Source organism: Stegostoma tigrinum, chromosome 6 (assembly GCF_030684315.1).
Source record: "Stegostoma tigrinum isolate sSteTig4 chromosome 6, sSteTig4.hap1, whole genome shotgun sequence".
NCBI lineage: Eukaryota > Metazoa > Chordata > Chondrichthyes > Orectolobiformes > Stegostomatidae > Stegostoma > Stegostoma tigrinum.
In genome coordinates this window covers 58548789-58562167 of record NC_081359.1, presented here as the reverse complement: position 1 = coordinate 58562167, position 13379 = coordinate 58548789, and the positions used below count along the sequence as shown (strand labels likewise).

Genomic DNA, 13379 nt, shown 5'->3' with positions numbered 1-13379 from the left:
CAGCTACCCCAAGCTTTAGTGCGTCCCTCAGCAAGTAGTCCTGGACCTGGAATGTACCAATTTGCAACACTCAGTCAGGGTTAACTCCTTGCTGTGGAAGACCAACGGTTTTGGGCTTTCAAAGAGTGTCTTTCACTACATTGATGTTCCTCCAGGTGCATTTGTTGTTTGTCTCTGTGTGTATCCCTGGGGAGGGGACTGTAGGGCAAAGAGTTCTGAGTCATGGAGCTGCTTGGGACAAACCTTGACGAAAACCGCTGCATTTTTCTCCTTTTGGAAGGAGCATTCCAGAAGGAGATATGTGTCGGTCTCAACATCCCACTGCCACTTTGAGGACAGAATGTGGGGGCACAGAGAGTTTGGGTGTACATGAAGGATCTCACAGGTAGTGTCCCTCTCGCCACCAGCCAAACACTGTCCTGGTGCTTTTTGGAAAGTTCAGGCAGTGAGGCATTCTGCCAAATAACTTTGACAGCCTGCACAGGGAGCAACCTGACAGATCCACTCTTTCCTTTTCCCACAGGATCTTGAGGACACTATGTGCTGATCACTTCCTGATGGACTTGTGGATGAAGGTATTTCTCTTTGTAAATTTCTCCACAAAGGACAGATGTGTACTAAGGTTGCACATTTTGATGTAGCCACACGTGAAGATGGCCATCAGGATGAGGGTGGCATTGGGTGTATTCTTCCCCCCCAATGTCCAGTATTTTACACATGGTGTCCCTGTGCACAAGGTCTATCCTTGGCCTCCAAATGAAGTGGGAGGTGGCTCAGATTGCAATGGCATAGGTTCTGGGAATGGGCCAGATCTGCTCCACATACATCAACAGAGAGAGTGCCTCATACCTGATGAAGAGGCTATTACTCAAAATGGAGAGGGAGTAATACACCCAAAAGCCAAATTTTGGGATCACCTTGGTGATGCACTCCTCCCGTATTTCTGTATACTCCCCAGGCCCTTTGAACCATATTCCCACGACCTTCAGGCAATCTGTCCTGATGGTGAAGGAAACGAAGGATCAGTCAGCTCAGTTCCCAAAGAACATGGCCTTCCTCTTGTCTTGGTTTACCACAGCTTCTAAGACTAGTTTGAACTGGTTGCACATGCTTGTGGGTCTGTGCACGGTCAGTGGATCTGAGCAGAAAATGATGACATCATCCACGTATGGGAGGCTTTGACCTGCAGGCCTTTGTTGCCTGGAACAGTCACTCCTGTCAGGTTTGTATCCTTCCTGATGGACTCAGCAAAGGGCTCCATACCACATACAAACAAGGCAGGAGAGAGCTGGCAGCCCGGCCTGACTCCAGAACTGATAGGGAAGCTTTCTTGTTACTGTCCATTGGTTTAGATTGCACCAGCAATGTTGCTGTAAAGCAGTCAACTCCAAGTGCAGATTCTCTCCCCACAGCCCATTCTGGAGATCACATCCCACCTGTAGATGTGTGTTATCCTGTCAAAGGCCTTCTCCTGGTGCAGGCCGATGAGTTGATTGTATCCATGAGGAGCATGAAGCTCTCAGAGATTGTTGTGCCTGGTACAGGACAGGTTTGGTCAGGGTGAATCGCAATCCCGGAGCAGACTTGACCCGGTTGGTGATGACCTTAGACAGGATTTGTAATCTGCATTCAGCAATGAAATTAGTCACCAAATTCTAATTTCCTCCATCTCCCCCTTCTGATTGTAGATGAGGGTGACGATACCTTTCCTCATGGATTCATGCATGCGACTCTTCAGAAGCAAATTGTCATACACCTCCAGCAGGTTCTGGCCAGTCAGGTCCCACACAGCTGAATATAACTTGGTCAGTACGCCATCACTTCTGTGAGTTATATTCTTTTCTTGAGAGCCATGGTCAGCTCATGCAGAGATAACAACTGGTCCAGCCTCTCTCGGGTGCTGTTATCGGTTATAGAGGACAGGAATGTTTGGAAGGCTGGACCTTCTGTGGGCTTCATGTCATAAGGTTTGGTGTAAAAGGATTTGTTGACCCTCAGTACAAGAGACTGATATGATGTTACTGAGCCATCTTCTTCCTTCAAGCTGCAGAGCACACAGCTCTCCCTGTGCACCTTCTGGAAGAAGAAACATGAGTACATCTAATTTTGCTCCACAGTGCAGAACCTGGAATGGAAGATTATCTTGGAGACCTTCAAGGCGAAGAGTGAGGCTTGCTGGCTCTTTACCTCCTGGAGATCCTCTGTGTCATTGATTCCTATCGTCTGCAGCAGTAGTAGGTTCTGCATGCTCTTCTGAAGTTTGGACAGATCTTCCCCTTTTTTTTCACCTTCTGCACACCTCCTTGACTATTTCCCACCATTCCACAAGGGGTTTCATGGTTCTCCTACCTGTGTAATCCCTTTTGAGCTCCTCAATGTTTTCTGGGATCAACAGGTTCACATGTAGTTTCCACGTTCCCTTGCCAGCCAGCCGGCGACAGTTGGCCAGCAGGAGGCAAGGATCAGAGAAGAACACTTGCTTGACATTGGTGGATCTGACCAAGAGCATACAGGACACAAAAAGGAAATCCGTCCATAAGTGGGTAGACCTTTCTGGCTGTGACCAAATGTATCTATGCTGCGTTCCATCTGCCAAAGACATTGTGCAGCTTGGCAACTTTAATCCTTTCCATCAAGATCTGGATGTGGCATTCAGTTTGCTGTCAGCCCCTCCACATCGTCCATCCTCATCGATGATACAGTTGAATGACCAGCCTGGGTGTTGCTAATGGTAGTCTCTGGGGAGCATTTCTGCATGTAATGTCTGGTACAAAGAAGAACCTGCCTACGACCTCTTTAACCTCAGAGATGGTGAAGTTGCCTCCTTGCAGCAGAATATGCAGGCTAGAGAAATGGCAATCGTTTACCCTGATAAAATCGAAGGCCAGTGGGCCCATAAGCTCAGCCATTACCTATGGCTACTGAGGTGCAGTATCTCGCACTCCTGCAGAAACAGGAGGTCTGCTTTGACGTTGGCGAGGTAAGCTGACGTGGAAACATATTGCATAGTAGATTGAATGTTATGCACATTAATACTGGCAGTTTTAAAACTCATTTTGTGATCGCATGAGATTACCTGTAGACCCAATGTCTGTTCACATGAGGTCTTGTCACAGAGGGAGTCCCCATATCGCCACAGTTTAGGTGAACTGTTGGATGCTCTCAGCACTGAGATGCTTGTCTTGTTCCTCCCTGGGGCTATAGACTAATGTTCCTAATATACTTCTTCTACTTTGGAATGAAGTGCTAATTCTATGAATATCAGAAGCTCTCTGGTCCCTCAGCTCATGACCTTTTGTTGTGTAATAAACTACGTGATGAAAATAACAGGCTATTCAATTGTGAATGTCATCACTTCTTTGATCTTGCATGTACATACCTCTTTAGGAGATATTGGCTTGCAATGAGAGCAATTTGGCTAATTTTCCTTTCAATAGCCTTTTGAGGGTAGAAGCTATGGCCAATTGCTATATTAAAGCTGCCTGAAATATGTCGAGATAGCACAGATGAGGGATTAAATCTTTTTGCCCTGTGTGGCTGAATGATATGTATTCACTCCCTCAACCACTGGAGAGATGCTGGCTTGTTAACACTCATTAAAACGGCATGGAAAGGAATAAAACAAAGCCAATTTTTTAAACTTTGTATTTTCCCTTCAGAATATTATGGAGTAAGAGCATTACGTAAATATTTTATCTACGATAGCGACGGATTCACATTAGATCCAAACAATGTTAGAGATGGTCTGACTCCCAAGAAGGTTCATACTCAAACAGACAGTTAATCCAAGTCTCTCTCTCTAAAGAAGCTACTTGAGTCAGTATGCTTCCAGCATTGTTTCTCGTGTTCCTTCCAGAAACTCGGAATTAGATCCAAACTCAAGTACAATTCAGCAATGGCCACAGTGATCAAAACAGAACAGGAAAAGTGTGAAATCGCAGGCCTGTAAAAACAAGGCTAGGCAAAAAAAACGTAATTCGCAACTTACCAATGAAGTAGGCGAGTAGAATCACCAGTGTTACAGAAATGATGATGGCACTTAAAGCAGCGCACTTCCAATTGCAGTACTTGTGGGGCTTTTTCAGACTGAATGCAGACCTTGAGAAAGTGCTGCGAGGTAAAGGCCGAGGTGGTGGAGAATACACAGTGCTTGAAGTGAGGGGGTAACCAGGGCCAGTTGTACAAAAAAGAGGAGAAGATCCAGTGCCCGATTTAAATAAGAAATGCCTGATGAATTAAGACAGAATACATATCAGAATTCTGATTCCAGAGGGTTTACTCATGACTATTCATTGAATTTCTCTTCCGTCAAATTTTATTATACTGACTTCCAGATTCACTTGCATTTTAAATGTTTATAAGTAGCTTACAAATGCTCAAAAATTACAAAAATTAGGTTTGTATGGGTGATAATTAAAATTATGATAGGAATATGCTTTTGTATTCTGTTACATTTTCTCAAAAATAATTGAACTTGAAAATATCAATGAAGTGCTGTACAGACTATGATAAACCCATTTGTGAACATTAACTGAATATTTTGGTGCTTTTACATTTTTTTTGCCTATGTTAATTTTATGCTTCTTTTGAATACAATATATTCCCTTCTCTGGAAATCACCTCAAATTCATTTGCACTCAAAATTTCATGTGACAGAAAATATGCATTTATATGGCACATTTCATAACCCAAAGGCCTTTACAGCAAACAAAGTGACTTGATATGTAGCCACTGTTGTAATTCATGAAATGTGATGTACATTAAGTACCTAGGTTGTAAGCCTGTTTTTCTGGAAAATGTTGCATTTTATGAGCAGGCTATGACACAATGTTATTCCCAGTTCTATGACTTGATATGCTGAATTATAAAAGAGGAATGCAACTCCTAGAAGATATGGGAGCCCAGGTTTTAGAAGAAATAGCTTGTATTGTGCTCAATGTGGTCATTGCTGAGGATCAATTGTTCTCTTTCTGCTGTACTTAAAGACTCTTCAGTTTGATATATTTGAGAGGACGTATCTAACCAGTGTCCATTACAAGCTGACTTTTTTTGTGGTCCAAATGCTGATCTCCATGCGTGATTTGGGAGAATAATGTTTCTCAGGAGGGAGGGATAGTACAAACTTCTCTTCCTTCTGAAGGCGGTTTCTTACTGTGCAGTACTTTAGAAGCGCATAAAATATATTATATGCTAGCATCTAACTTAGGAAAAATGTTCCTAAGCTAATATTTGAAAGCTCCAACTGCCTAAGCTGTCACAATAATGTTTGATTTAAGAGTGCAGAATCCTGTCACATGTTAAATCGCAAAGTATCAAAGGCTTAAGGTTGAATCTTACATTTTTCTGGCTATGTTATTTTTGTTGGGATTCACAGAGTGAGGTCCAATGAGTTTTCTGACCTTATCATCCCAAATTCCCCTCACTAACTATCTTGCCCATCCCTGTAGCATACCTCCCATCCAATGGTGGGCTGATTCTCCCACTCACTGCAGCTGAAATACTCACCGCTGCCAGGGTCTTACAGGATAGATTGGCATCCCTGGCATTGACTCCATCTAAGTCCTGGCAATCTGATGTTGCACTACACAACTGCACACTGCCCCAGAGGGTATGGTAGGTAAGGGAAAATTTGCAGTGTGATATTTCCAACCTCTAAGTTCTGATGGACAGAATGGTCTGAAAGAGGGTTGTCCTTTTTCCCCAGAGCAGCCATGTTATCACCTCTGCCAGTCTTACCTGAGGTTGCTGCCCGAGTCATTGTTGTCTCCACGGTACGGTGATAGGCCCAGTAATGCAGCAAGTAGGTCACTGAGCATCTCTGATCTGCCAGGGTAAGTGCCACCATATTCCCACTAGCACCTCGCACTCACTCAGTCTCTGCTACCACAGCCCCTTCTCACCAAGGCTCATCCTCTACTGTTCTCACTACTGCCTGTGCATCTACTCAGTCTCAGTCTCACCCACCCACTCCCGTGCCCCAATTCACCTGGCATGCCCACTGTGCTGCAGACTCACGTGGGACACCTTACCAACTCTCCCCCACCTATTAAAGTCATTGTGCCAGACACTTCTGTCTCAGTTAATCTAGGTGGCACATTTTTAGGATGAGAGGAGAAAGACTTAAGAGATGCAGAAACAACCACGTCCTGCCAACTGAGCAAGAAACAAATGTTCCTTGTGCTGTACTCTCACATTGACCCTGCTGTCAATGTAGTTTTCACCTGCCCCTCTTATAATGCTTGGCTGCCACATCTTCTCACTTTTGTATCTTGCGTGGCCATTTTTTCCGTGGTCGGAGGGTGTCACCATCACACATCCCCTCGAACACTGCTAAGTCAGAATCCACTGACACTCCAGCACCCTGCAGCAGCTGAGATACTGACCTTTTTGGTGAGTCTTTGCACTACATTTGAGTCAGGAGCATCTGCTAGTTTGCACTCCACGGCAATGTACCTGCAGCTAGCTGAGGAAGAAATGGCCCAGTTCATTGGAACTCGAGACTGAGAGAAACCAGACACCTGCACAGCTCCAGGCAGCAGAGGACCCCATTGATGTTGCAGTTGGTGATCCGGTACACAAGCAGACCCAGGAGCAGCAGGCAGGTTTGTGGGGATAATGGTCACACTGGTAAATGCTGCAGTCTTGCAACCATGCCATAGGTCTCTGCTGCCCCAGCTATGTTTCATCTGGTTACCTCCATGGACAGTTTAGTGGTGTCATGAAGAGCTACACCTAGCAATGCCAGGATCAGTAGAAGAGAACTGCACCCCTTTACCCTCATCTTTAGTTCCCAGAACCAAAGAAGACGGGAAACAGTGGACCTTGACCTCAGTCTGACTGCTCCTTCCTCACAAAGAGATCCGACCATGACAGAATGCTCCCAACCAGAACAAACCAGACTGGCTTCAGGAACTCTCATCTCAAAACACTTCAGAGGTGGCAGCTTCTTTCACCATCCAGCTGAATCTGGGCAGTTGGAACAGCATCTTTAACATTACCAAGGTTACCCATCCCTGTCACTACTCCCTTCTGCATGAACTTAGGTGAACCGCGTGGACAATGGATGAAGCAAGGATTCCATCTCTCCAGGCATGTGCACATGCGCATGCGCACACACACACACACACACACACACACACACATACACACACACACACACACACACACACACACAGAGACACACACACACACAAGCATACTTGCACGCAAGAACACACACACAAGCACACTTGCACGCACACACACACAATCACACATGCGCACACACACAAACTCACATGCATTCGTACATTCACACCGCATGCACACATGCTTGCACACACACACATATACACAGACAGATACATACACACACACACACACACACACACACACGCACACACACACAGACACACACACACGCACGCACACACATGCACATGCACACACACAGATGGATGCACACATACACACACACACCCATGCACTCACGCACATGCACGCATGCACACACACACATGCACACACACAATACGCACACAGATGGATGCACACATACACACACACACACACACACCCATGCACTCATGCACACGCATGCATGCGCGCGCGCACGCACACACACACACACACACACACACACGCACACGCATGCACACACAAACTCACACACACATAGATGCACATGCATGCACGCACACACATGTACGGGCACACACACACATACACAAACGCATGCACACACACAAACCCACACACATGCGCGCACACACACACACACACACACATGCACATGCATACACACACACAAGCACACATTCACACATGTTTGCACACACACACACACCCACACATGTACACACACATGCTTACACACACACACGCATGCACACATGCTTGCACATACACACACACGCACGTATGCACACACACACATAGATGTACATGTATGCACGCACACACATGCACACACACACACACATACACACATGCTAGCACACACACACACACACACACACACACAAATTCACACATGCTTGCACACGCACACACACCCACACACACATGCTTACACACACACACAAGCATGTACACATGCTTGCGCGCGTGCACACACACACACATGCAGGCATGCGCGCGCACACACACACACAAATGCACACACATATAGATGCACATGCATGCACACACACACACACGTACGGGCACACACACAAACCCACACGCGTGCGCCGCACACACACCACATGCACACGCGCACACACACACACACACACACACACATAGACGCACATCCATGCACGCACACACACACACACATGTACGGGCACACACACACACATATACTCACGCATGCACACACACACACACACACACACACACACACACACACACACACACAGCTGTTGCATCACAGGTACCAACGGGGAAAAGGTCAGGAGGGCTTAGGAAAGCAGCTGGACTGCACACATTTGGTGAATGTCTTATGGGCACATGGAACTCACAAGTGCGCTTTGTGTGTCTACTGGTGTTGCCATTTGAAGACAACAAGCCTTCCTCACTGATGGCAGCACTGCGCCCACTCCCGCTGTGGTCACACTGCACAATTATTTTCAAAGAACAATATCGTTCCTCTGACTTACGTGCAGATTCACCTTGAAACATCAACCCTATAGACATCACATCTCCTCAAGTCCTCACTCAAACCATCCAGCCGATTCTGCTTCTTCTCACCTATCCCCATTCCAGCTCCAGCCGTGTGAGGTGAACATGCCAAGTCTTTCAGTTCACTGACATCATCCCACTCCTCCACCATCTCCAGAAATCAGGCTGCTACTCACCATTAAGACCCCTCCTCCTGCTTGACTCCTTACCCTCCCATGCTCTATTGTCTCCCTGATCCTTACATTTCGAGTTTCTCCCTTTATTATGGTAACTCCTCTTCATCCCAGCATTGTGCCTCCACTCACCAATATTAAGATTCCCAGACTCTGTCCTGTAGCACCGGCTCCTAATAACTCCCTCTTTCCTTGATTTAGTAGACAAGCCCAACCTCGGATTGACTGTGGTCCAACCCCATGAATAACCTGGACAGCCCCATACCACGAGGAACCAGAGCCATGTCTGACATCTGTAGAGTGTTCTCTTGGCTCTCTGGGCTGGTTGCACCAGACTCCCAGGGTGGGCTGTGATCCAGTCCCTAGGCTGTAGAAGTATGGACTCAATGGCCACAAGCGCTCTGCCTGGATCCCTGGCTGTGCCCAAACCCCAAACTAAGACTGGAGGCTGTTCATCACTTATTGTGCCCCCCCACCCCACCGACAGTGCCTCCCTGAACAACAATGGAGGACTCTTCCCTAAGATTTTGAGACATTGTGATTTTCTTGAAGCACATGCCATGTGTTAATGCATACACTTTTTGAAAATGGTGAAGGTGTTGAATTGATTTAGCATGATCCTACACAGCAACATGTCCACTGACTGGTGGCAACCATATCAAGCTACCTTGCTTTGTGTTAACACTAAACAACAAAGCTTCAGGGCAGAGCACAAGAAGATAAGGGAAGGTAGGAATGCTGGTAGCATCCTGGTAGGTGCAAAGTGAGGGAGCATCAAGAGTGTCAGCAAGCAGCCATGAGATGCTCCCTGGTCCATGAGCTGGGGACCTGTCTCACTGTGCAAAGTGTCCTTGCAGCAGCATTGCAAACGCGATGTGCCAGTACATTCCACAGTACAGCATTACAGTGCAGAGATATGCTATAGTGAACAATGGATGTGGCATGATGGCATGGACAGACTGGCACCTGTTGTCTGCCAGCGTCTGTGGATGTGGGGTGGGCAGGGTAATTGCTCTGAAATATTGGTGCTGGGTGTCCAAGATGGTAATCCAGACAAGCAAATGGTGTGCTAGATTCACCAAGTAACCACGGTGACCTTCAACCTGGGAATTCTCAGAGTCTAGTTTCTATCTGTTCCGTATTACAAGAGGAAGCTGCACATGAATGAGGTGACATTTGATGTCAAGGAGGGTGATAATAATCAATTATCCCTATTAAGAGCCTCCTGTTGCTCCCTGATTAGCACTGTGACTCGGCCTCTCGAAATCTGGTGGAAAATGCAAGAAGATGCTCCTGAGTTTTTATATCACAAACAGCAAGATATTGGCTGCCAACAATATGCTCACTTAACCTTTAATGCTCTTGCACAATTTCACAAAATTATTTACAGCAATCAATACATTTTAAAAATCAACAATTCTTCAGAACAAATTCAAAATATACAATGCAGGTCAGCATTATTTTCCCAAATAGTTGGTCATTCTTTTCCCAGTGTCCTCGGGTTTTCCCAACCTTATGTTTTCTCCCTTACTGCCAACAGTCCACTAACTCTGCCTTTCAGTGTTGCGTTAATGATTTTCTCGCGAGTATTTTCCTCTTCCTACCTTTCAAGTATCCAAACAACTTCTGACTAGTCTGCTAATGGGCATCATTACCTTACTTCATGCACCTTAACAAAATATGACTTTTTTTTAAACCAACTGTATCCATACATCTGGCATTTTCACCAAAGTATATGCTAGGTTAATAACAATATTCAAGACCGAGATGGATTGATTCTTATTCGATAAGAGCATCAAGGGATATGGATCAGAGGCAGATAAGTGGATTTGAGATATGGATCAGCATGAGTTAATTAAATGATGGAACGGCTTACAGAGCTGAATGGTCTACTCATGTTCGGTATTGACTAACAGCCTAACATGTCTGGATGTAGCCCTAAGCTATAGCACTGCTATTGAGGGAATTACATTTTTTTTCCACTTACCATGAGCAAAGCCACAAGCCATGTAAACAGTATGTATTAAAGGATCTGAAATAGTGTTTTAAGCTGCTGAGCAAAACAATGCTTCAACATATGAAGGTGTACATATACTATGTGTTTAAAAAGTTTAAATGAAATTGAACCATGCCTAGACTGCAAGTTTTTAAAAGTGCAATTATGAATTAATTGACAAATGAATAGGACTGACGTATGAAAAGAGACTGTATCAGATGGGTCTACATTCAATAAATTTCAGAAGAATGAATAGGGAATCTCATGGAAGCCCATGAAATTCTAACAGGACTAAACTGGATAAATGCAGGAAGGATGTTTCCGATACCTGGACTCACGTTCTAAGTAAACAGGGTAGGCCATATAGGACAGAGATGAGGAGAGATTCCTTCACCCAGAGAGTGGTGAGCCTGTGAAATTCTCTGCTATAGAAAACAGTTGAGGCCAAAGCTTTGGATGTTTTCAAGGAATTATATATAGTTTTTAGGGCTAAAGAGATCAAAGGGTATGGGGAGGAAGCGAGAACAGGGTATCGAGTTAGATGTTAAGGCATGATTATATTGAATAGCAGTGCAGATTCGAAGGACTGAATGGCCTACCCTTGCTCTCATTTTCAATGTTTCTTTATTTAATGTCAGTTTTTGGATGATAGCTTTTGCTTACATTGGCAATATCTTTTCTGGCGTTCACATGACGGTATAGAGTTGTTTTGATATTGATCTTTGATCATCACTTCTTTGAATGTGTGCCTTACAGAACCAGTTAAGAACATACATGACATCTGTATTTTTTAGCTACAAAGAAAGCTTGTTTTGTTCTTAGCTGTTGGCAGTTATCCTGGGGCCACTAAATACACTGGACAAGATTTAGGACTGTTTGGACTACAGGGCAGGATAGGTGTCCGCAGGGGCAATGAAATCCCGACTATATCAACTAGTGAAGAAACCTATTGAATCAAACTCTGTTTAAGAGTTGACTACGGCCTACGTGGTTTATCATGAGCCTCACCACTAAAGTCCCAACCTGGCAGAAGTCGCCAGCCAATCACAGGCTGGCACTATCTGGATGTTGAAAGCTGTTACTGGGTAACCAGGAAGTGCTGTAAAGGTGAGAAGGTGACTGGATATCTTTAATGGATTGTGAAGAGTGGGGAAGTCAGAGACAAAGGACAGCAGGTGGCATTAAGTAAGACTTCCATATCCCTTTCCTTGTGCCCCAATGCCCTTAGGTTAGGGCAAATGGAGGCCTAATCCTCCAACCCTACAGCCTGCTCACCCTTGTTTTCCTGGTTACTGAGCTGCCAGGAAGGCAGATAATTGAGCTGATGGCAAGTTAAGGCCCTTGAGTTGCTATTGATTCAGCACTGGAGGGTTTTAATTTATTCTGGGTTTGGAAGGTCATCCATGGTCCTTCCATTCCCAGAGTATAATTGCTGAGGTGGTGGCAAACAGGCTGGTATCTTGGCAGTGCCAACCTAGCTGATTAGCGCCCTTTCCATTAGCTGTGTCACAATCTCCAGGGAGGGACAAATCCTACCGCTGACAGCGCTCTGACTGGTGGTAACCATCATGTGGCCCAAAGGTGTGCATTAACATTAATGACAATGGCTGAAATGTCATGCTGAGTATATCCATCCACAGAGTGGTGAGTCCACACAGTGCAGTGTATTTACAGGAATTCCAGTTGTATGTTAGTAAGGTAAAAAGAGCAGTACGGTTCCCTTGCCTTCCTGAACTGCAGAGCTCCAGTTGTAATGCAAAAGTAGAACAGAAAACGATTCTTCAGCACAGAAACCGTGCAGCTCCATGCAGCCCCATCTACGAAATGAGTCCCACTGCCATGTTATTTCCCCATTCTCCTGCAAATTTCTCCTTTTCAAACAGCTATCTAGTTCGCTCCTTACAATTATAATTTCATTCACTTCCCCACTCTTTTAGATATTTCAGATCCTAACAACTTGCTGTAAGAAATAAATTCTCATCTGCTCTCTGAATGCTTCATTAATTATATTACTTCTGGGTCATCTAGTTACTGACCCTTCTATGAATGGAAACAATGTTTTACAAATATTATATAGCTGTTGACATGGATTAAAACTATAAATATGAAAATGTAAAAGATTTAACCCAAACATTATTTAATTAGGTAATTAGTGCACTATTGTTAATATATGTTTTGTAATTAATTTGAGGCTGACAAACATACCAACAAGTGTAAACAAATTTGCAAATAACATAAGGTCATACTGACAATAATGATAATTCATCTGCAAGTCAAAATAACAGAAAAGTGTAGTGCGGAGAATTTTACGCTTTCAGGTCATGGACAAAGTGGTATTGAGAATGCTAGACATATGAAATACAAATCCTCAGCAGGTTTGGCAGCATACACGTGAGTGAGAACATTTCAGGTTGATGTTCCTGTTTATTATCTGATCCAGCGCCACTGTGGCAGCTGAAAAATTGTCCCCTACGGTGCTGTGGCTTTCAGAATGGGAAGGGTGAACAGCCAGAAGTTGTGGTCCATGGTGGTAGCAGCTACACAGCTCAAGAGATGGATGAGGTCCT

At 44.8% G+C, this 13379-nt stretch overlaps 1 protein-coding gene across 7 annotated transcripts in view; it reads right to left on the bottom strand.

Annotated features, from left to right (window-relative positions):
- Window positions 1-13379, bottom strand: part of tenm4 (teneurin transmembrane protein 4) — a 973741-nt gene that overhangs the window by 208430 nt on the left and 751932 nt on the right. For all 7 annotated transcript variants that reach the window (XM_048532769.2, XM_048532768.2, XM_048532771.2 and 4 more), the window contains exon 7: window positions 3989-4227. In XM_048532769.2, coding sequence (XP_048388726.2) covers window positions 3989-4227 — 239 coding nt within the window. The remainder of the gene's footprint in view (window positions 1-3988; window positions 4228-13379) is intronic.